Source organism: Patella vulgata, chromosome 1 (assembly GCF_932274485.2).
Source record: "Patella vulgata chromosome 1, xgPatVulg1.2, whole genome shotgun sequence".
NCBI classification, from domain to species: Eukaryota; Metazoa; Mollusca; class Gastropoda; family Patellidae; genus Patella; species Patella vulgata.
In genome coordinates this window covers 76,340,064-76,363,606 of record NC_065879.2, presented here as the reverse complement: position 1 = coordinate 76,363,606, position 23,543 = coordinate 76,340,064, and the positions used below count along the sequence as shown (strand labels likewise).

At 33.7% G+C, this 23,543-nt stretch overlaps 2 protein-coding genes across 4 annotated transcripts; both read right to left on the bottom strand.

The window, feature by feature from the left end:
* Positions 1-116: 116 nt before the first annotated feature.
* LOC126823609 (dihydrolipoyllysine-residue acetyltransferase component of pyruvate dehydrogenase complex, mitochondrial) lies at positions 117-13,058 on the bottom strand. The gene is made up of 12 exons (XM_050552543.2): positions 12,764-13,058; positions 11,576-11,646; positions 10,932-11,155; positions 10,248-10,532; positions 8,529-8,660; positions 8,025-8,110; positions 7,193-7,333; positions 6,310-6,391; positions 5,551-5,631; positions 4,403-4,477; positions 4,143-4,207; positions 117-3,607 (listed from the first exon to the last, which is right to left on the bottom strand). The coding sequence occupies exons 1-12, from the start codon at positions 12,883-12,885 to the stop codon at positions 3,478-3,480; spliced, it is 1,494 nt and encodes a 497-aa protein (XP_050408500.2). The 5' UTR covers positions 12,886-13,058; the 3' UTR covers positions 117-3,477.
* A 3,650-nt stretch (positions 13,059-16,708) lies between these two features.
* Positions 16,709-22,186, bottom strand: LOC126823665 (MKRN2 opposite strand protein). 3 transcript variants are annotated; one of them, XM_050552652.2, is made up of 6 exons: positions 22,109-22,186; positions 21,316-21,480; positions 20,086-20,324; positions 19,845-19,894; positions 18,918-19,074; positions 16,709-17,968 (listed from the first exon to the last, which is right to left on the bottom strand). In XM_050552652.2, exons 3-6 carry the CDS (start codon positions 20,298-20,300, stop codon positions 17,767-17,769), a joined length of 624 nt encoding a protein of 207 aa, XP_050408609.1. In that variant the 5' UTR covers positions 20,301-20,324; positions 21,316-21,480; positions 22,109-22,186; the 3' UTR covers positions 16,709-17,766. The 3 variants fall into 3 exon arrangements, with proteins under 3 accessions (XP_050408609.1, XP_050408595.1, XP_050408603.1); XM_050552638.2 differs by having other exon boundaries at positions 21,387-21,480; XM_050552646.2 differs by having other exon boundaries at positions 21,424-21,480; positions 22,109-22,140.
* Positions 22,187-23,543: the final 1,357 nt, after the last annotated feature.

The following is a 23,543-nucleotide window of genomic DNA, read 5'->3' as shown; positions in this document are numbered from 1 at the left end:
TGTGACCACAACATGTACAGGATACCGGTTTATATGGTAATCACAACCACTGATGAACATACCATTATAAAATAAACAATGTGAATAACAATGTCATCAGATGAATAAAAACAATATTTAACACATCAACAGGATTTATTTATAGTTTTTATCATTAATTCATTAAAAATGTACAATTTATTATAACAACCTAGTTTTAATAATACAAATATCTAATAATTGAGTAGTTTATTCATGTAAGTTCTTGCTTTATAACATAATTTATTTAATTTGCTTTTACATTTCATTATTCATATAAATAAAATAATTCAGTAATCCCTAGTCGAACCTCAAATGTACTTTTGAATGACACTCTTTTTTAAAAATTCAGATTGTCTAAGATTTTACATACCATGCCTTTGTATGTTGCAAGTTACCCATATTTTGATTGTAAATATTTCTCAATTTTAAAACTTTAAATCTTTAATATTTTAGAAATAAAATATTTGACATTCTAAAGGAATTTCTTTTAAATTCTGATGTTTCAAATACCTGTATGTCTGACAGGTAAGAATTTTACCCTTGGTTTAATACATCTTGAACTCCTCAGTGAAACTTATCTAATTTAATGTCAAAATGAGTGTTGTGACATTTCATTATTTTAGGCTAATAAATTTTCAACAACCAGAATCATCTTGGTCTTACCCGAGGTTTGCTAATATCAGCAAGAATGAATCTACTACTATTGTATTACTTGATGATCAAGCAGAACACACCATGTCAACTGGCTATAACACTTCTGGTATCAAGCCAGTGAAATGTCAAGATAGACCACAATCCCGGCCAATACAACAATAATAGCTCCATGTTTACTTTGTTAGCAGTACCAGTGGAAAGCTACAATAATAGAGTCTAGGAATATGAAATAAGGTTGAATATGGAGAAGCTATTAAGATACATTTAGCACTGTTTAAGATAAAACAAAGTTTCAACACTAGCACTACAAATGTTTCTATATACAATAACAAACAATCTACATAACTTATAATATATAAACATAATATGGAACACAAATATTATTTTAATTAAAGCCGCTTTCCGTTAAGGATTTTCTCAAAGTTATCAAGCAAAACCCTCAACGAAATTATCGATTTTAATTAAGATAGTAATTGTGTTTCATATTATGTTTTTGTGTTTATTACATGTGTCAATTGCTATATGCCGCTCAAAAAAAAAAAGCCATATAATATAATAAGTTTGTTGTAGTGTATGGTCTTTTAATACTCTTTTGATAATGTCATTTTTGGTATATTCTATTTTATGTCCAACTATAACCTTCAAAGAGTAAATTAACACAGCAGATAATAGTTTAAGACCATACATAATCCAAAGTATTCTTACTAAAATATATATTGGTCCAAATATTTAAACCTATCATTACTTTCAATCCTAATGGTAGGTTCTGGCCATTTGAAGTTTACATTATTTTCTACTGATTTCATGCTACCATCTTTATGTATGCACTATTTGATATATATTTGACTTGTACCCACCAACATTCTTTATTGTCATGTTAGTAGCAGGATAGTTCAATTTTCACACCCCCCAAAAATATCCAGAACCTCATGATCATACAAACTGAAGTAGGATGTTAAATGGTTTAACTTAAACTCCATTTCACACAAACTGAAGATTTCCACTTTCATACATAATTGGATAAAGTGGTAGGAATACGACTTTAAAGATAATTCATTCAACCTCTACGAAATCAAAACCCCCACACTGTCTAATGCTAACATGGGCGAAAAATAGATGTACCCTAAGACAGTAACAAACAACAAAGCAGATCAAGACAACAGATTAGAATAAGACGTCACTCAGAAATTATACTTTATTGGGTTCTGCATAGTTAAAATTCCCTGTAACTTTTGCACCTTTCATTCAGTTCCTAGGAGTTACTTATTGACCTTCATTTCTGGTCTTATTCTGTATATATGAAATAACTTTACTTAAATTTGACCTCAATCATATTATAGCACTATTAATCAAAATGAAATCAAAATACTTGAATTTTCTATATATTACATACTGTTGGATTCTATATATATATATAATATATATATTATTATCATATTGAGTTTCCAATTATAAAATCTGTATAATCTCAAACTTAAAATTCTATAAATACATCAATCTATATTATTATTTACATTCACTGGTTTCACAATAACTTTAGCTTAATCATAAAAGCTGAAATCAACTTGAAATAGTGACATGTGTCATACACAATGCAAAGTGTTCTTACATATTTTGAAACACCAGGTCCACTCACTATTGCTTAATTTTTCTCCAGATAGTCCATTTTATTACTTGATCACTCGTTAGGACTAATCTAGTCCTTTTATACTTGATCTGAATTGTCAGTCTTAATTGAGATTTCTTTTCCTACCATTTCTCCTATATTTCAGATTGTCTAACTAACCACCGTTGCGTAGGACTTATTAGTCTAATTAATATTACTTTCAATTTGTTTTCATTTTTATGGGGTTTACATCAACACTACAGCTAGACAAATATGTCCATTCAATAATTTCAACTGACCAAACATCTAGCAAATGAAAAACCAAATAGGCTAAAAATTGACTTAAATTGAACAGAAAATTTATTAGGAATTACTTAGATCTTAATGTTGGTTAATCAAATTTAAAATAGAATGAATAAAAGATCAAATTGCAGGAGTTAGACACCTACTTGCATCTACTTGAATTTTGGATGTCAATGACACTAGAATTAGGGAGAACAAGGCATACCCTAACGGAACACAATACTATCTCAATCAATCACCATAACTGAAATGTTCAATTACGTTTCTCACACCATATCTGGCAGAACTGTAACCAGACTGAATTCTGTATCCCTTATTAGCAATTCTGTCGATTCAGAAGTTTCCGGACTGACAACTGAGTCCGGACAACTCAATGTCTAAATAAATAACACTATTGCAAACAATAATGCAAGAGTATAAATAAGTAAAATTCTTCTCCAAACAACAATAACAAATTAAGAAATAATTCCTAAAAAATAAGATGCAGTCCAAGTATTGTTTTAAAAATAAATTTCATCAATATTTGGGTAGAACCTTCCCTAATTATAGCATTAAGAGAACTTCAAACACATTTGTCCAATTCAATTTCTTGCCATTTGCCCTTAAAAAAAACCTTGTAATTCTTTTATGCTATCTAATACAATAATACCAATACATCCACAAACAGTTTTAGCCACAAATAATTTCTGTTTCAATTTGATTAAAATACTTTGTGAGCTATTTTCATCAAAACTCTTAAGATAAATATCACTTAATTTAATACCAATTGTACTCTTTAATTTTATATTCCATGAACAGGAGTCTTTACTTTAAAAACCATCTAAACAATTCCAGTCCCAGTTGTTTGTTCACAAATAGTTTTTAAATTATTTAAATATATGTTACGCTGGATGTTATAAGAGCATGGTTTCAGGATTTTCTAATAATCTGCGGAACTCTTGTAGCCATCTGGCCCCGACAGCACCATCTACCACACGGTGATCACAACTTAATGTCACTGTCATGATATTGGCGGATCTATATCTGAAATACATAAAGTAATATCATAATCTTCTTCATTTCTTGACAGAGATATACTCTATTGAATATTCACAAGATGAATAATGAAAAGGGTGTGATTTGGGTCTAATAACGCAAGCACTGACGGAATAAAAACTCCAGCAGTATATTTGGCTGCGCTCGGGGCCTAAAACTCTCAGGACCCAAATTCACCAGATACCCAAATTTGATGGCCTAAATCATTAACAGGGTCATGCTAGTTAATTTGATACCACATGTAGGGGTCTTTAGCAGTGGGAGGACCCAGAGAAAACCCACAAGTTGGACAGAGGACCCAACTCCTTATCATGTCCAACTGGGGAATCGAAACCATACCAGTTGACTCAATGACCAACCTTATAATACAGCACGCACACACTAACCATTCGGCCATCCAACTCTCCCTTTCAATTAGAAGCAGAGTTATTGTGTTTAAATGTTTCTGCCAATCAAATATTTTATCTTTGCTTATCTTCAAAAAGGTGTGTGTGTGGGGGGGGGCAATTGATTTTATACTTACCCTTCATTACTATGTTGATCAACTATTAATTGTTTAGATGCTCCACCTACAGCTAATATACATGCCTGAAAAAAAATATATTTAATTCATTAAAAGGAGTAGTCCCAGATATATTTTAGTCAATAAAACTGTTTAATTTGTGAAGAAAGACTTTACAATCTTTATCATTGTCCTGGGGCTCAAGGAATCACAACATACCCCAGTTTCTATGTGGGGTTGGCCATAACATGTATATAAGAAACAATATTTAGTTTATTTACCTGTGGGGGATTAATGACAGCTGAAAATTGTTTTATACCAAACATTCCTAAATTAGATATGGTAAAAGTTCCACCCTGAAAAAGTAAGATATGAGAAATATATACATAGTTCTCTTTAATTAGTTTCTGTTACTGTTTACACTCTCTCAACAAATCGTCGGTGGGGAGTCAAAAGGTCGTATCTGGATTTGGCGAAATTGTCCAGGAGAGCCAAAAAACACACAGAGGTTAAGAATCAAAATGTCTAATAAAACCGTCACGTCAAAATGTTGTATGTAAAATGTCGTATTTCTGAAGCTTTTCTTAAATATTTCGGTACAAAGTGTATGTGAAGCCATTAAAACAATATGTAACTATCCGCACGTATCAAGCTCAACATTTAGAGCAGAAATAAAGAGTGAAAGCTAGTTATTTGCAATTTTATACAGCAAAGACGTATCTCAGGAAAAGATTCACCTTTACCTGCTTCAATTTCATAGAATTCACACAGTAGACGCTCAACAATAATTTCTATAATACATATTTAACTATAAAACAATACTGGCTACATTTCTTTTGATTGTAATACCTTGGTTAGACACAAAGTTGATTTTTTAAAAAAAAATACGACATTTTCACTCTTGATAATTTTTTTTTTTTTAAACACCCCATATATGACATTTTGAAACAATATCTATAAAACCTCTTTTGATTGGCCTAGAAATACGACAACTAGATGAAATGATGCGCAAGAAAATTCTCATTCTGAAGAAGCAAAAAAGTGAATTTCGCAAAATATGCCAGATACGACCTTTTGACTCCCCACCTACGAAATATAGGATCTAGGAAGATTGGTCTTATAATCGTTAATTGATGGAGACTAATATACTATATATATATATATTATATTGATATTTACAAAGGAAATTGATTTTATCTAAAATAAATTTAAGAGTTTTTCTGTAGAACTCTTAGGGTTTTTTTTTCTATAGAACTGCATTTAGAGTATTTCTATAGATCTCTAGAGTTTTTCTACAGAATTCCATTTAAAGTGTTTCTATAGTACTCCCTTTAATATCTTTCTTTTCAACCCCATTAAGAGTTTTTCTATAGCAAATTAACAAAAAGTAAACACTATCTAGTGAAACCAAAAATTATTTATAATATACCTGATATTCTTGTGGTTGAAGTTTACCAGCCTTCGCTTTAGCTGCTAAAGCTTGTACATCTTGACTAATTTGGGATAAACCCTGCAAAAAGATATAATTTAACAATAAATCATATGCGATCTCTGATAATTCAGACAAAATTTTAATCAGAATAACAATCTGTAATTTGATAATTTTTCACATATTTGTTAAAATCAGATTGGCTAGGCATTTTGATCTGTTGTCTCAGATTATGACAAATTTGATTGTATACCAGAATCTGTGTATCATACACTACCTGCACAGCATGTGCAGTTAAAAGCTGATGATTGTTTTCTTAAGAATCTTGAATCCTTTGCAAACTAAAGTATTGTGAAAGTTGTGAGAGAGAGAGAGAGAGAGAGAGAGGCTGAGAGTGAGAGAGAAAGGGGGAGTTAAGATCCACTGGACGCAAACTAGGTCATTTCAGAACCAACATAGGGTTCAACTTCATTTCAATAATTTGCTTGCATAGGGGTTTTTAGCAGAAAAATTTGATCTATCTCTGGACCAAAACACACTCCAGAAAACAAATCTTCACATCATTCTGTATTAAACACTTTTGTTTGTTTCATCCAAATCAAAGCTGGCTATTCATTTTAATGTAAAATTCTGACATAATTAAGAGGTAAATTTCCAGCCTGACAACCATCTGTGATAGGTTTTTGCAACCAGAGACATTTTTAAAGAAAATATTTACAGATTAACCTTATTTATTGAAATAAGTGGTTTCTTAAATACCTTGGATTCTGCTCGGAATACTATTGGTGTAATTAAACCATTATCTGTTGCTACAGCTATATTAACATCTACTGAATTATATCTATAAATACCAATAATTACAATATAGAACAATAATTACAATATAGAACAATAATTACATATAGACAAATAGTAAAATATAAACCAATCATATTTCATATTTGCAGTGATTGTTCACTGGATAAGCGTTTACAACAATCTAAATTTAGCTTATTATTCTATTATACTTTTGCAGCCTCATCTCCATATGGAGTTGAAAGTTTTGTTTAGGAAGCTCACGTCAGGGGTCACATAGATGACATTGTTTGATTCTCTACTGATCTATAAAAATATGGTTTATTTAAAAACTATTCCACATTCTACTGTTATGAATACAAGAGAGAGACAGAAATGGGGTTTAACGTCCACTCAACACAAACTATGTCATTTCGGGACTAACATATGGTTTAATTTTATTTAAATAATTCGCTTGCGCGTAGGGGTCTTTAGCAGTGGGAGGAAACCGGAGGACCCAAAGAAAACCCACGAGGTTGGACAGGCGACCCTACTCCTTGTCACGTACAACCGGGGATTCCAAAAAACGCCAGGCTTTATGATAGTTATGAATACAAATAAAAAGATACATTTGAAATATAGAAATTGCGTGTTCGACGGAATTTTTCAAATTAGATTTTACCGGTAGCATCATAACAATTAACATGCCACCCCACCCTAAGCTCCCCATACCCTCCATCTTTACATGGTCCTCTTACCCAACTGTAAAATTAAATTTTACAGGTAGCATCAACCCCGCCCCCTTATTACCAAAGTGACTAGACACTTCTTATCACAACCTCTCCCAATAGTTAAACACCAGACTTACTGTCTAATAACACTATCTTGCCATGATGAATTAGCTTCTGGTACTTTACGACATGCTAGAGCTGATGCCTTAATAATAAAATCATTGACAGATAACTTGACATTATCTTTAGATAAACTTTCATTAAACTGTTTTCTTAATCTGAAATAAATATATAGAGGAATATATCTCTAAAACATAAGAGACTAACACAAGAGATATTAGCCATTTAAAAGGCTAAGCAGCAGTCAATATTTACAGTAATAATAATAATACTTCAATCAGTGATACAAGGTCATAGACCCATAGTACTCAGATTATTTATGTACATATATATGTCTATAATAAATATTATTTTTCAGTTATTGAATATATACATGTATATATCAATAAATAATAACAAGATGGAGTGCCAGTAGAGTTAACAATGAATAACAATTATACCTGTCTAGAACACAACGCCTCCTCTATATACAGTGCTATAGATATCAATAATGATTTATCTCTAACAGTGCATAATTTATATAGAAGATTTACAACATAATAATATCTAATGCAGTCTGGTGGAAGATATTTAACTCTTAAATCAGACAGATTGTTACAAGTAAAGCATTTATCAATATGCACTTATAAATGAATATCATTGAACTATTATTAAAGAGTTTACGATTATGGTTGAATAAAACCACTCTTCTTTTTAATTAACATGTGTAACAGTCAGAGCAGGGTAAAATTATACAAAATATTGATATTTATCTATATGCAGTTATATTTCTTATTATCAATAATTGATTAGTGAAATATTAATAAATTTCTAAAGTTTCTTGGGATGTAAATGACATACAATACTTACTGAATAATTTTATCTACATTTACATCAACTGTAAGATAATAATGTGGAATCGTCTGTTTGGATTGAGTTAATCTTTTAGCTATAACCTAAAAACAAAAATTACATAAGTCATAAAATAGGTGCACATTAATGTCTACAGCAATTCAAAAGGGGAAGGAGGGAGAGATTTAACATCCAGTCAACACAACAGAAATCAGGTTATTTGGGACTAATATATGGTAATCTTTATTTCAATAATTTGTTTGCGTGTAGGGGTCTTTTGGCAGTAAGAGAAAACTGGATTTGTCCAAAACATTATATTAATTAGTCCTATTCTGAAAAACAATTCCTGTTGATCATTCAATTTATTTTTATCTTATTTATATTAAGTTTTCTAATTTTATGTTCTCTTACCCAATGAATGAATGAAATGGGGTTTAATGTCTGAATTAGGTTTATATATGACTAGATATACAAAGGATTTTTAATATTATGAAAACCAATGACTAGATTTAGATGAGCTACCTGTCTAATATTAGATAATGGTGTATCTGTATACGATGCACCAGGTACGGAAGTATATCCTGCAGCACCAGGTGTAAAGTTTAATATATCATCAGCTTGAACCTGTCCATCAGCTCCAGAACCTTTTACTTGCTGTAATTAAATAAAATATTTAATAATTAAACAAGAGAGAAATTGAGATTAACATCCGCTTGGCCACATCCTTTTGGGACTAATCTATATAGGATATTTTTATTTCAGGGGTCTTTAGAAAAGCAAGGATACTGGAGTACTTGTACCTGGAGAAACAGGGCTGTCGGTAATTTTTCACAGATGATTAGCAGCACTGCTAATCAAAAAGTCCAATTTTGCCAAATTTGATTAGCAAATTTAAAAATTGATTAGCAGTTTTTCAGTTTCAACATAAAACACCTAAATAACAAGATTATTTTAATTTTAATTGATAACAAATGATTAGATTTCATTCTTAAGATTTTTTTTGAATTTTAGAACTTCTACTGTGAACATTTCTGAATGAATGTAGACTTTTGGTTAGGCCTTATGTCTGAAGCAAATTCTTGGCAGTGGCTTCTTATTTCTTCGTTAAAAAACAATTTCGTCTGCTTTTTATCGTGTGTTATTATTTTTGTTCAATCGGAAGCACGCAGTATTTTACGAATAATCTCGATTAACTAGACGCACGCGATATAAACAATAATAGTTTACGGGAATTCTTACTTTGATTTCTCATTTTACAATAAGTTTACACGTATTTATTTTTTATATTTTATTTACAATACGTGGGGGATACACTGAATTTATTTTTTTTCAAATTGAATACTGATATAATTACTCGAAATTGGCATGTCTCGCAACGTGAGTGGTACTACTTGATTCCCTATTTCCGGTTTAATCGTCCCGATTCATAGAGTTATGTCCCTGTATTATATAGCATAATGAATTGAATCTGGGTAGTTCGAGAAGAAAATGTCACACGGAGAATTCCGCTTTGTTTATAAAATTTATTTGATATTTTATACACGTTGAAAGTGTTGATAAATGTGGATAAATCTTTGTGTCAATATCCAAAATGACAGGCATATTAATGATTCGCAGTTACTGCGAATCAAAAACGTTAGATTTTAATTTTTGATTAGCAACGGACAAAATATGTATCGCAAATTGCGCTGCGATACTGGTTGTCGGCAGCCCTGTGGAGAAACCCATAGAGGTTAAACAGGCAACAATACTCTTTGTCATAAACTAACCAGAAATCAGACCTTATGATCTACAGTGAATATGTAGGACCACTCAACTGCTAAAATAAAGGGACATAATTAAAAAGTCAATTATCGAGTCTATGATTGCTAAAACAGCACATTCCTCAAGTGTGAATTGACAGTAATGTCATATTCACCTATGAAGAGAGCACATCAACAAACGCAACAAATATGAATAAGGAATTTGGACAAATGTGGATAAAGAATTTGGACAAATGTGGATAAAGAATTTGGACAAATGTGGATAAAGAATTTGGACAAATGTGGATAAAGAATTTGGACAAATGTGGAAAAAGAATTTGGCGAATGTGAAGGATTTTTTTTTCGTTCAAACAGTGAGTTTCAGTGCCAGGCAAATCAGTCAATGCATATGTATGAGTATCAATGATTGTTTTTAATTAATCGATGTCAGCACTATGAAAGACTAGTAGCTTTTAGTAAATATAAAAATATTACTTACATTTATATCTATTCCTTTTTCCTTGGCTAGAGTTCTAGCATAGGGTGTTGATAACACTCTAGTACCAGATGGTTGAGCTTTGGGAGAGGCTGCTGACTGAGCTGGTGGAGAAGGGGCAGATTTTGCAGGAGTGGGGGAGGGTTGTTTGGGAGCTGGAGCAGCAGCAGGGGGAGCGTCCGGTTTACTGTCTTTAGCTGCTCCTGGAGACTCATCATCACCAGGTTGGGGTTTGTAATCTTTAAATGCTGCTACATCATCTTCTTCTTCTACTATAATACAAATTAACTGAAAAACGAGAAAATTGGTATCGACGTCGTTTTTACTCTGGTGTTAATAAATTTGTGTATGGTTATAGAGTATTGCTCACACAGCAGTATTTACACCTACTCTTCTTTGTTTTCTCACAATCAAAGGATCTTTGATGTGCATGCCAGTTTGTATATGGGTGAACCTCGTACTTTTTTTTAACATCAACACAAGACTACAAAAATCATGGTTAATAAGATCAACTTAGAATAGTGAATCGTATTGTCTATAAGATCAACACATAATTATAAGATCAACACATAATTATAAGATCAACACATGATTAAGAACCATGCTGTCTAGAGGTCAACACATTACTGAGAAACATGTTTTTTTGTAAGATCATCACAACATCTTCATTATCGCATCAAATATTACCTTTCCAATAGGCACATCTTTTGAGCCTTCTGGTACAAATATTTTAGCCATGAAACCATTTTCAGATGATTCGAAACCCATGGTAGCTTTATCTGTCTCTATTTCTGCTAATAAATCTCCATCTGATACTTTATCACCTTCTTTTTTTGACCAGCTAATAATTGTACCAGATTCCATAGTAGGTGACAGCGCAGGCAATACAACTTTGAAATGATTTGGTAAATCTAAAATGCATAATATGACAATTAATATAAGAAATCTTGGTTTCCTTCAGTTGCTAATTATGTTTCTGCTCTGATTTTTATATAATCTGAACTCCTTGAAAACTGCTACTACTACCACATGTACTAGTTCTACAAAGTTATAATATATTCAACATGCAATGAAACTTACAAATTTTATACAATGTAACATGTCTATATTCTCTTATATTATGCATACTCTAATTAATAAGAGCATCCCCACTGTAAACTGTTCAGTCAGATATCTCAAAGCTTTCATAATGTTTCTGAACTTTAAATTAGTTCACTCACAACATGGCATACGGTTCCCCTCTGCAGTATTTTCATAACCTTTAACACCAACCTACTCTTACCAATAGCATATTTTACTAAATCTATGGTTTTTGTAATACAGGTACATACCTGAGCTATAGAACCTAGTTGCCTGATATTTCCATAATGTAGCACCATTTTTTGAGCTAATTAACTTCATCCTGAAATCACAGAGGAATGAGAATTTTATGTGGAAACACTAAACTGAGTATGAATTAAATCATCTACCAAGACAGAAAAATACTAATTTGAGTTGTACCTTTATTGGACATACAGCTTGGCACCACAGGTTGGTATTAACAGTTTTATTGATTTGAATCATCAAAATCACATGTCAGCTAAAAATGTAGAAATATGCCAATACTGCATGTACATGGGTGGATAATTTGTCGAGAAGTTTGTTGAGATGAGTCTTTGGAAACGTGCATGTTAATGCTTCTGCATGTATATAAATTGTCATGGGCCTCATCAATGCGACAATCTGAAACTTATATAGTCTAAGACTAATCACATTAATCATTATTGTGACTGAATTTCATTTCTAGTTCTAATCTTACTCTACAACATGTAATTATGACAACTTGTTGTAAAGTTCGTCAGATAAAATGTGTCTATGTGAGGATAACACAAAAAGGACGCAAGGAAGTGGTTCAGATATTTCATTTAAAGTAGCTAAGTCTCTAACTAACTCAATATCATCAAAAATCTTCGACATTGAAAACACGAATTATTTGTCAATTCAAATCAACATTGGTCTTGTGATCTTACAGGGAAAAGAAGGGCTTCTGATATCCAATATTCAAGACAAAATAAACATTTTACTATTGGTACATGAATCATGTACCATAATGCGTTTCAGTGCCATTTGGAACAACGGACTCGAAGAACAGGGCTAATCATATTCCACAAGTCACGTCAAATGGTGACGCTATATTCTTATCTGGAGGGCATGCACAATAAATACCATCGGTGTAGACTGGAAAAACCATACGCTAAAGATTGCCATTCACATGAGACTTCTGGCGTATTACAGTTACAGAAATTACAGTTAAAACAGAAACGATTGACATTCATATTACATTATTATATGCGTTGTTTTTTGTCAATTTCTAGGTCCCAAATATTAGCGATTTAGCTCCTTTAACAGTTTTTGTGCTGTTCATGTTTTGGTGTATGAAAAAACACAGTTAGGCCTAGATGGTCTGTCATCCAATCAATGCATATTTTTATTTTATAATATAGATGTATCTTTTTATCTGAATGTAGGCCAAACCTTACCTCTGTCCGCCTGAAATTCGCTGAACTATTCTTGTGCAGACACAGCGCATCGTCCCTTTGTTCATTCGGCTCCATGATGCCTGTCTCACAATGCCTCTTGCAACAGCAGACGACCGAAACATGATGAAAACAACCTCGAAATCCCAAAATTTTGACTTCTTCGTCCACCGGCAAGGTCGATGTCAATTTCATCCACAGTTTCGTATCGAAAATGTAGAGCTAGATACTTTTACTTCAAAGCCGTTATTTAACCTAATTAACACGTTTAGTGTTGTATGCTTGTTAAATAATGGGTGTTTTATATATAAATAGTCATATTTTTGGTTCGATTTTCGCAAAATTACATTTTACTATCAAATTGAAATCCCGTGACATGACGCGAGATTTCACATCACCAAGTATTTGTTTACAAATGGCTGCCAGCCGTCATCTGTTCTCATTTCGTGGATAAACAGTGGTGTTTACTAACATCTAAATCATGCCTGCAGGTAGTTTATACATGTATCTAAATTTATATTGTATTTTTGTAGTATATGGTATAACATTTGTTCTGCCACTAGCAGTTTTTGCGAGATATATCAGTTAAATATTACTAATTAGCCTAATTTAAATGTGAATGTAGGCCTAATGTAAAAAAAAACCAAAAAAAACTTATATCAATCATCACATCAGTGAAATAATTAAGTCCGGTAGCCTATTGTTTCGCTGACAGCATTTTTTTAGGGAAACATTTCAGTTAAAAAGGCAAACTTTTGCTGCAATGAAGCCCCCCCAAAAGCTGTGTGAAAGGCAGGTTTTGTGAATTTATTTTTCCAGTTCTGCATCGCTTACAACAGAACTGTCAGAACAGAAGCTAGGCTAAGTTAAAGTAGCTAAGTCTCTAACTCAATATCACCCAGAACCTTCAACATTGAAAACACAAATTATTTGTCAATTGTAATCCACATTGGTGTTGTGATCTTACCGGGAAAAGATGGGCTTCTGATATCCAATATTTACGACAAAATAAACATTTTACGATTGGTACACGAATCGTGTAATCGTGTACCATAATGCGTTTCAGTGCAATTTGTAGCAAGCGACTCGAAGAATGAGGTTAGACATATTCCACAAGTCATGTCAAACGGTGACCCCATATTCTTATCTGGAGAGCATGCGCAATAAATACTATCGATGTAGACTGGAATAACCAGACGCAGAGATTGCCATTCTATTGAGACTTTTCGCGTATTTCGCCGAACATAACTCCTTTGAAATTAGAGTAAAAACGGAAACGATTGAATGTAAATCAGTTTATATACATCGATATTACATTCTTATGTGCATTACGATCCATTTGTGTCAATGTGTAGGTCCCAAATATTAGCGATTTAGCTCCTTTAAGTAACAACATGCAAAGATACTCCATTTGTTATTATTATTTAAGTTGCTAAAATGAATGATTTAGCAGGCTAATTGGTTATGATTAACAAGATGGTTATTGGTACAAATTGTAGCCAAAGACCAGCCAGATCTAAATGTGGTCATATTGGGATATAAAAATGGCTTTAAATATTTTTTTTTTTATTTTTGATAGAAAAGAAGAAAGATAAAAAGAAAGATGACACACCACCAGAAAAGCAGACAGGTGTTTACATGTTTGCTAATGGTGATAAATATGGTAAGATAAATAAAATAGCATAAATAAAATTGCCGTAGCAGTTAATTATAGACTCCCCTCAGTGTCAAAAATCCAATCTCTTAGAATAGGGTGTTTTGTTTAAGCCTTTGTTTAATTCCATGAAACCATACCAACTAAGTGGACTATAAATAGTTGTTCAAATTTACCAGACAGTTCATATCAGAATAAATGTGCGTAATGTGGGGCTTACGATCTGCTGTGCAATGCTGTGGGCTGTACGACAATAACACGCTGGATCAAACTCAAAGTAGAGCAATGGTTGAGAAGAAATCTCAGTTGTAAGGGATTAATGCCTGCAGAGCTGGTCATAGGACAACTCCAAATCAAGAGTTGATTTAACTCCTTCAATTGAACCCTTCCATTGATGAGCCATTATCATTGTTGACTGAATCACTGGCGAAATAAATGTATGTTAATGATTTAAAGTAGACCTTATATTAACTGCTCGAGTGAATCAGAAGAACTAATATACTGAACTGATGTCAAGGGTTAGTAAGGCAACTTAAAACCTTAGCTAGAGAAGTTGGCAATGGAATTGTCTCTTGTCACACGGATTGACAGAAAACTTGAATGATGCCTGATACCACTAGTTGAACTTTTCCCTTGCAATTCATTTGCAAGCATATATATAGTATCAACAATAAATTTTGCTCACTTAAATTATCAATGTCAAAACTATTGTATATATGAAATGTCATCCGAGTTCATTTTTGGGGAATTCAAAGTTTATATTACATATGCAATAAATCTAGTTTTCGAATTATTTACAGATGGAGAGTTTATTTTATCTGATGGATCTTTAGAACGCCATGGAAAAGGGCTCCATGAAACGCCTGGCGGTGTGCGGTATGAAGGAGAATGGGATAAAGATAAGATGAATGGACAAGGTCGTTTAATGCACGCAACTGGTTCTATATATGATGGAGATTTCATCAACAATAAATTTAATGGTTTTGGAAAATATACCTGGCCCAATGGATCATACTACGAAGGACAATTTATAGAAAACAGGTAAATGTTTCTCATTTAGCTGGAGTTGGCCACATGTAATATAATAATAATAATTTTCTAGAGGGCTGAATATTCAGTCAGTTTGACTGCTCTGTGGTGCTTTACAAAGGCTATAACATCGACAACAAGCACAAGTAAACCAAAATTATTAAACACAAACTTGATACTTTTCATACACAAAACATAACATAAATTTAATTTTGATAAGTAATCTGAAAATATTCTGGACAGGTTTGGGTATTTTATTTCACTCTTTTAAATGCTCTTTCACCAATCTGATTAAAACACAGCTCCAATTTCGTTTTGTTTTTATAGTTCAAAATTTCTATTTTACTTGTCTTTACTACACTTGGATCTGGAAACGTTGTTCTGCTTGAAATAGGGATCAGCCAATCAAATGGTCTGTCGAATTGAGCGTTTGACCTTTTTTGCGCGAAACTGTGGGTAGACATTAGCGGCAATAGATATCAAAACAAAGCAAAAGTAGATGAAAAATACATGGCCGTCGCTAATTGGTTAATCGATTGACTGATGTAATCGGGTCAAATGTCACTTGCTTGGTACCTGACGTCATAAAACGTGAACTCCCACTATAACTTGTTAGATATACATGTAGTGTAGGCCATGGAAAGTATAAAAAACGAAACGAAATATAGATCTATATTTTAATTAGATTGCTCTTTCACCAAGTTTGGATTTAGGAACAGTATTAAAAGTTTGCAACTGGGCATAAACGTTTAAATTTAAATAAACAGTAATGATGCTCTCCTGGCCAAAATCTACACTATGTGATTAAAATGAGGAAATAAGTTATTTTATAAATTTTATTTACATCTATTCACAGATTAGAAGGTGAAGGTCAATTTACTGATACAGAGGGTCAAGTTTGGACTGGTACATTCCGATATAAAGCAGCACCTGGTTTACAATTTAAACTGGCCCTTGATTAACCAGTAAACTCCAAAAAGTTAAATTTGCAATTGAAAGATATGAACTAAAAAAGATAATGTGATATGAAACTCAGTGATTACTCAAATATCTGCTTGTTTAATTCAACAAGCCTGTCTGTTATTTTTTATACCCTATTTACGAATGAATTATGTACATTTATCAACCCTCTACCAATGGATGTCCCCCCCCCCCCACAGCCACGTCCACGTTATTAACAAAGTAGCAGTCTAACTCCATCAGATATTGGTTTATTGGAACAGCTTTAAGTCCACTATGTTCATAGTATGCTTTACATTTTGAAAGACATTTAATAAGCTTCACAACTAAACTGTACTTGTATGGTATTCAGCTAAACTAAACTTGTAGTGTGTGTTCATCTCCGTAGTATAAAAGATATGTCCAGTTAAACTATGTATAAAAGAAAGCCTATGTGAATTTGTTTCATTTTATTTATTATATTGTTGTACATTAATATTATATTAAACTTTTTTAATATTATACATAAATATTGCCAAAAATATAAACAGGTTATGTTACTTCCAAATTTATAAAATGAAATAAAATGGGGTTTAACGTCCTACTGTTCTGCTCCGACTGGGCTAATGAAGACGGGATTGAGGGAAATTTTGCCGGACAGCTGCACTATGGCTTACACTTATAATATCGAATTCCAACTGCCAATGTGTACACCGGACCTTGGTTTTCGTCCCATCTGAATGACTATACGTTGTCCCTTGACCGGCCCTCCGTCCTACACCACTGACAAAGGGGAACCATACTGGAAAATCCTGATAAACTTTCTTGGCGAACGCAGGGATCGAACACGGGACCTCCAGGTTAACGTCCTCACTTAGCCACCGTGGCTCCCTCCAAATTTATAAATGTGATACATCTGATGTGTAAAAAATAGTAGGATGTCTATCCGACTGCTAAACGTGACCCTGGTCGCGTATACACCTTGAATTAAACCCACACGCTTGTCTCCATGACAGGACCTTCTGATCTTAAGTGCACACATTAGACAACTCCCCTTAATTTGTTGAGCTGCATTAGATAACTTTAAGTACATGAGGCAGGGTATGCTTACTCTTTTCAGAACACCTTATACCACAAGTCACTTGGCTAACTTTGACATTTTGGATTATCTGTGTTTTGTATTTTCGTTAGGTAGTTTGATAAGTACAGTCTGTTAGTTCTTGTAGAATATGTGACAGTATGCCTATATCCAGTGAACCATAAGCCTCAACTACCCAATGTGATTAGTTAGCCAGAAACCAAACGTAACCGTTTCTCAACATTCATGCTTCTACACCTAAGATTTTTACTGTTTGCCCGACTGACTATCAACTGTTTTGGAATACTATGTTTTTTGACAAACACTGCCATTTTGTAAAACTTGTTTATATAGGCTGATATATTGAGAAGTTTTCCTTGTTTTTCTCACTATAAAGTCATCACAGAATGTTCGCTTGTTGCTAAGGGATGGAATGGTTGCTAGATGTGGTATAGATCGTAGGAATCCAAGAACAAAATCAAAACAGTTATTGTTCATGTCGTGATACCTGTAAATAAGTAAAAATGTCAACATTTAAATCTAATAGAGACTGATAAAAATTGGGTTAGGTCTAAAAATTAAGGCAAAGTGCAGATTTGGTCAAAGGTCACGAGATGTAAACAGGGCTAGCACTAACACTAACCCTAACCATAGACCTTACCATAACCCACAAACTCACATCTCGCGCCCTAGACGAAATCTGCAGTTGGCTCTAATTTTTAGACTTTACCTAAAAATTGTTCCCCGACATCCTAAAAATGAAGAATAGGTTGGTCTGTCAGTCATTTTGAGACTAATATATGGGCCCATGAGCTGGAATGTTTGTTAGGTGTGGTATAGATCGATGTAGTACCCATTAATATGAGCCGCAAGATCACTTCAATGTGCCATATGTGCAGACAGATGTTGATGCAACTAGCACCACACGGTGGAATATAAGAGATAACCCTAGAAAGCAACAGTGTCATGCCCACACTATAGGAAGTACATGGGAGTTCTCCAGCCACTACCTTCAATCGTTCAGTCCAGATGTTGAAATGGCTTAGGCTCAGAGATTACAAATTTGTAACTCATTTTCAGGACTGGCTTGATGGAATATAGCAATGGAAAATTTTGATAATGTTTAAAGATGTAAAAATACAATGAAGGGAAGAATTTTTTAAAGGGCAATTTTAACTACCCAATGATCTGTCAGAAGTGTTTTTTTTTAGTTCAAACTGAAAGACTATAATTATAGACACATTTTAGCCATGATGAATAAAGTTCTGTTTAGCCAATATTGAGTTGCTACCCCAGAACCATTTAGTTATTTAAAATCCATTTTTATAGGTACTCTGCTGAACAATGTGATGGGGGAAAAATTTCAAAGCTCATTTTTACCATGACGAGCAAACCAAAATTCTAGCTAGACGACCATATCAATAGACAGGAGAAAACTAAATTTTATACCAGTTTACCTTGTTGGTGTCCAATTGTTTGGTTTAGCATAGTAGAATAATCTATTATCCCAATCACTGATATCTATGTCACCAGGAGACAACACAGGCACCTGAATACAGCACAACCATGGTGATCCAACATGGAGACCATGTTCATCAAAATCATAAACTGCGCCTATAATAAAAAATTATGAGGCTGCATGTTGTAAAATAAACAATATGCATTTAATTAATTCTAACTTAACACTGAGATGTCGATTTTAAAATCTAGATTGTAATGGAACACAGCCTCCTCAGTACTAGCCTAGAGGTTATGTATGGCTGTATGAGGCTGGGTAAATAACCAGTGGTCCCCATCTTCAATAGAAGGCCCGATCTCATTTTAACTCCGTACATACCTGCATATTTCCTCACTAATTTCGATTAACTACTGACCCAGCCGGGGACCTCTAAGATTCTGCTAAGTCTCGCGCTTTCCAACTAAAATGTCTACCTGTGATAATCGAGTTGCATAGTTCAAGGTTCAGTCAATGTCAAGTTTTCCGTGGAGGTCGTCAATGTTTGATTTGAGTGTGTTTGTGTTAATTACGGCCTCTGATGGGAAAAAGTTGTTGTTCACAGGTCTGTGGTAAAGAGAGATAATGTACCTATAAGTTCGAGAATTTCAGACTAATCTAGCAATGGCGAGATGTTGAAAACTCGCGGTCGTTGCTTCAGGAACATGAGAGGTCCTAGACTCGATCTCGATGTTGAATTTATCTAACAGCACACTGCATTGTCCTGCCTCACTGAGGAACTATCTCGGCCACCACTGGGAATGATCCTGAGACCTCCTGGTTGGTGAGCCAGCGCCTTAACGAGCCACTGTGGCTGCTTAATTTTCAAACCAAGAGATAAACAAAACAAGGTAATTCAATTCATACTCTTATTTTAACAGAATATTACCTGTGCTATCTGTCACTCCAATATGCAAGTTTGAAGTCTTTGTAAAATCACTGAAATGGAAAACAATAAAAATGGTACAAAACGTGTGTGAATCATGAATTCATTCTGGCAGACAATGAAGAATAAACATACAAGAAAACACAAACAATATCTGAACATAGCTCAGGTAATAATTTTAGGGTGGGAAATATGTCACTAAGTCATACATTATCATACATAACAGAACAAAAACAAGCCTCACCATATAAAATCACCATCAGTTGGTTTCAGAACTAGACTGCTTGGCCATTTTGTAGCTGCTGCTATAGGTGATGGCAAAATGTATGGAGGTATGCGACTCTCGGTTTCTGATGTATTCTTTCCACATAGTGGACAATGTTCAGGTACATTAAAACAAATTATATTAGTTGATCGATCACAATGCTGGAAACATCGCAATTCTGATTGGTTGTGCATGTTAAGTCTTTATTATCTAAAGACCTGGAAAAATGAAGACATCATTATTTTACTTTCATAAAATATTTCTTAAACTAAAAAAATATATTCGACCACTTATTTTTATCTGAAAGTTAAAGGGCCAATCCCGATAATATTTTTGAGAATAAAACTGCTTAATTTTGTGTTAAAATCCCTTAAAATCGTCTACCTTAGAGTTGAGCAACTAACTCAATATATGTGATACGTTTTCAAACAACTTAAACCTGCCAGTCTTCATTTGTAAATGGAGACCCGCGTCCCAAGCTGTATTATGCGGTGTCTGGATAAAACCAGACTTTTATTTTATATAAATAACGTGTAGGTGAAATATACCTTTCGTTATCAAGTACAGCACGTAGGTCATGCACTGTACAGACCTCTAAAGGAACGGGAATCGATTATCAGGTCACCTATCGAAAAAATTGACCCGAAATCTTAAAAGAGTTACGTGTCCGGATAAGCAGTTTTGACGTTCACGTCCAAACGACTTAATATTTTGAGCTAAAAATTTGAGACATGGTAAATACGCCATTCCTTTACATTTTGGCGTTTAAATTTCATACGTACTCGGACTTTTATTTTTGAGACTCCTTTCAAATCGGGATAGTCCCTTTAAATACGATTTACCTAAATCTACCATTATTCTAACTCATATCACAATATTGATATTTGATAATATACTATGCTTATAGTGCAAATTTGTCATTTTCAGTCGAAAATGCCCAACAAAATGTGATTACAAGCAAGTTTGGAAGTTGTAACCATAGGACATAACTCATGTAGGCCTAATACACGAAATTGCTTGCTTGGAAATCGCATTTTTAAATTAGAAATGACAATTTGGAATAAAGAACGGTATGGTAGACTATATTATCAAATATAGATATAAATCATTAAGATGAGTTGAAATAATTGTGGATTTGCGTAGAATTGGGATGAGACCAGACTACTATATTCTGGTAAATCAATAGAAAGTCAGCTATTATTATCATACCATGGCCTATATAGTATAGGCTTTACTAGTAAACTATAGTAGAAACTAAAGAACATTATTATATTCCTTGCCTACTATAGCGTAACTTAAGATGCCCGAAGGTTATACTTATAGACTATAGTTGCGAGTAGAGATGAAGCCGAACTAAAATTACCAGTACCAGTACTGAAAAAAAGAGACAAGGATCCATTACACACACATGTATTGCTATAATTATATTTAAAATACAGATGTGACGACATCCTTTGATGATCGTGTAGGCTATACCATTATTTCACATACTGGTACGGGCAATGTGCCAAGCGTCCATTATTTATACTAGTTGAATTATTGGACCCGTGTGATTTCATTGAAATGCATGTGCTGGATAGTGTCTGTATTTTAAGTTGATTAATGGTCTCCTGCAAGACATTGTGTAATACTAATACCGTATAGATTATATAGCCCTTGTGCTAAACGCACTTGAGCAATATCAGTATATTACTTAATGTCTCCCACTCGACAATTAAACTACTCTTGGATAGAATAAGCAGCCACTGCCCTGGTAATCCAACAAGTTGGATGTTAATTACTTCCCCTGGTGCTCTGGACTTCAACACTTGACTGCCCTGGCTAATAATCATTTTGATTATGATAAAAATAATTATTGTGATTTTTGCCGTATATGGCTATTTAATGTGAGTTGTTGTGAATCAAGGGTGTGGATAGTTTTAATACCACACTCTGGCGTACCATGAATACATAAAAGCATCTGCTTAACTAACTTTTAGGGAGGATTGCGAATTTTATTTACCTTGAATCTTGAATAGTTGCCATCTTTTTAAGCCATTATTTGGAGTTATCTCCCTTAGACCAGAGACACAAAATTGTTGTCATTTTTGGGTATATTACTGGTAGGCTGTTAAAAGGCAGAATGGCCATCACGGATCTGTGAAACTTGCTTGGTGGGTGGTGCTTACCGGTACCAGGAAAAGTATAGAAAGAAATAAAGAAAAAAAGAATTAAATTGACAATCGAAAAGTATCAAAAATTTTAATCAAATGTTCGCGTATTGAGCTTTATTTAATAGTGGGCTTTATATATATACCAATACGCGTCTGTGTAATGTACGGACAGTACAGTGACAAACACTTGGCATTTGCGAATTGTCATTTCAGATTCAGCACTGAGGTTCAATATTTATTAGCACACGTAGGCTGTGACAAAGATCGCTAAGCAGCGCTAGTCCCCAGAGAATTTTTTGGACTTGGCCATTCTTGGCCATCAAAACGTCAGTGCAAAGAAGACAGTCATTAAATACTTATATTTGTTTAGTTTTACTTCTAAAAAAAGAGGGCATCATGGGTGCTTGCGCGTAGGGGTCTTTAGCAGTGGAGGAAACCGAAGGACCCGGAGAAACCCCACTATGCTGGACAGGCGACCCTACTTCGTTCCATGTACAACCGGGGAATCGATGCTGAAATTGAAAACAACATCGAACGTGATATGGTTGGCAAATACCATTTCAAATATAATCTAAACAACATTTGTTCATTTTTTTTAAGACAAGTGAAGGATTTGGAGAATTTTATTTGATTTTTTTTCACAGTTAAGCCAATATTGATATTTATATACAGTTGATCTGTATTCTATTACTGCTCTAACAAAATATCACTTTATAATGATAACATTTTTCTTGAAATGGTTCAAAGATATAAATTTAGAAACCACATATTATGGGGATGAAACAGTCTTTAAAGGAGATCGGGTTAATCGGTCCATGTGGATAGCGATGCCGTTTCTATTTCTGATGCCTTCATTATACCGACCTGACTAACTTTATGCTAGTTTTTGTTCCAACAATATATTATTTAAGTTGCATAAAGCGATACGGAATTTCATAGACAGCGGTGTTCTTAACGAAATTAACCCAAAATGAAATTGGGTCTGTCGTCCTACTTTTCTATACCATATACTTACGCCATACAGTGTGCCATGTGTGGAATTTAGCCCGGACAGCGCTGCCACGACTACTTTTATTACGTATTACAGCTGCCAATGGTTTTCGTCCAATCCGAACGGCTAGACATTGCCCCTACCTAAAATAACGGAAGTCTCCGCAAATCACAGGGACGGATCTAATAATTTAATATGTATACAAGCTGGCGATGTTATAGGCCTATAACCCATAGAAATATATTTCTGTGATATAACAGATTTCTTCCGGCGTGATTCTCCCTCCCTTGTCA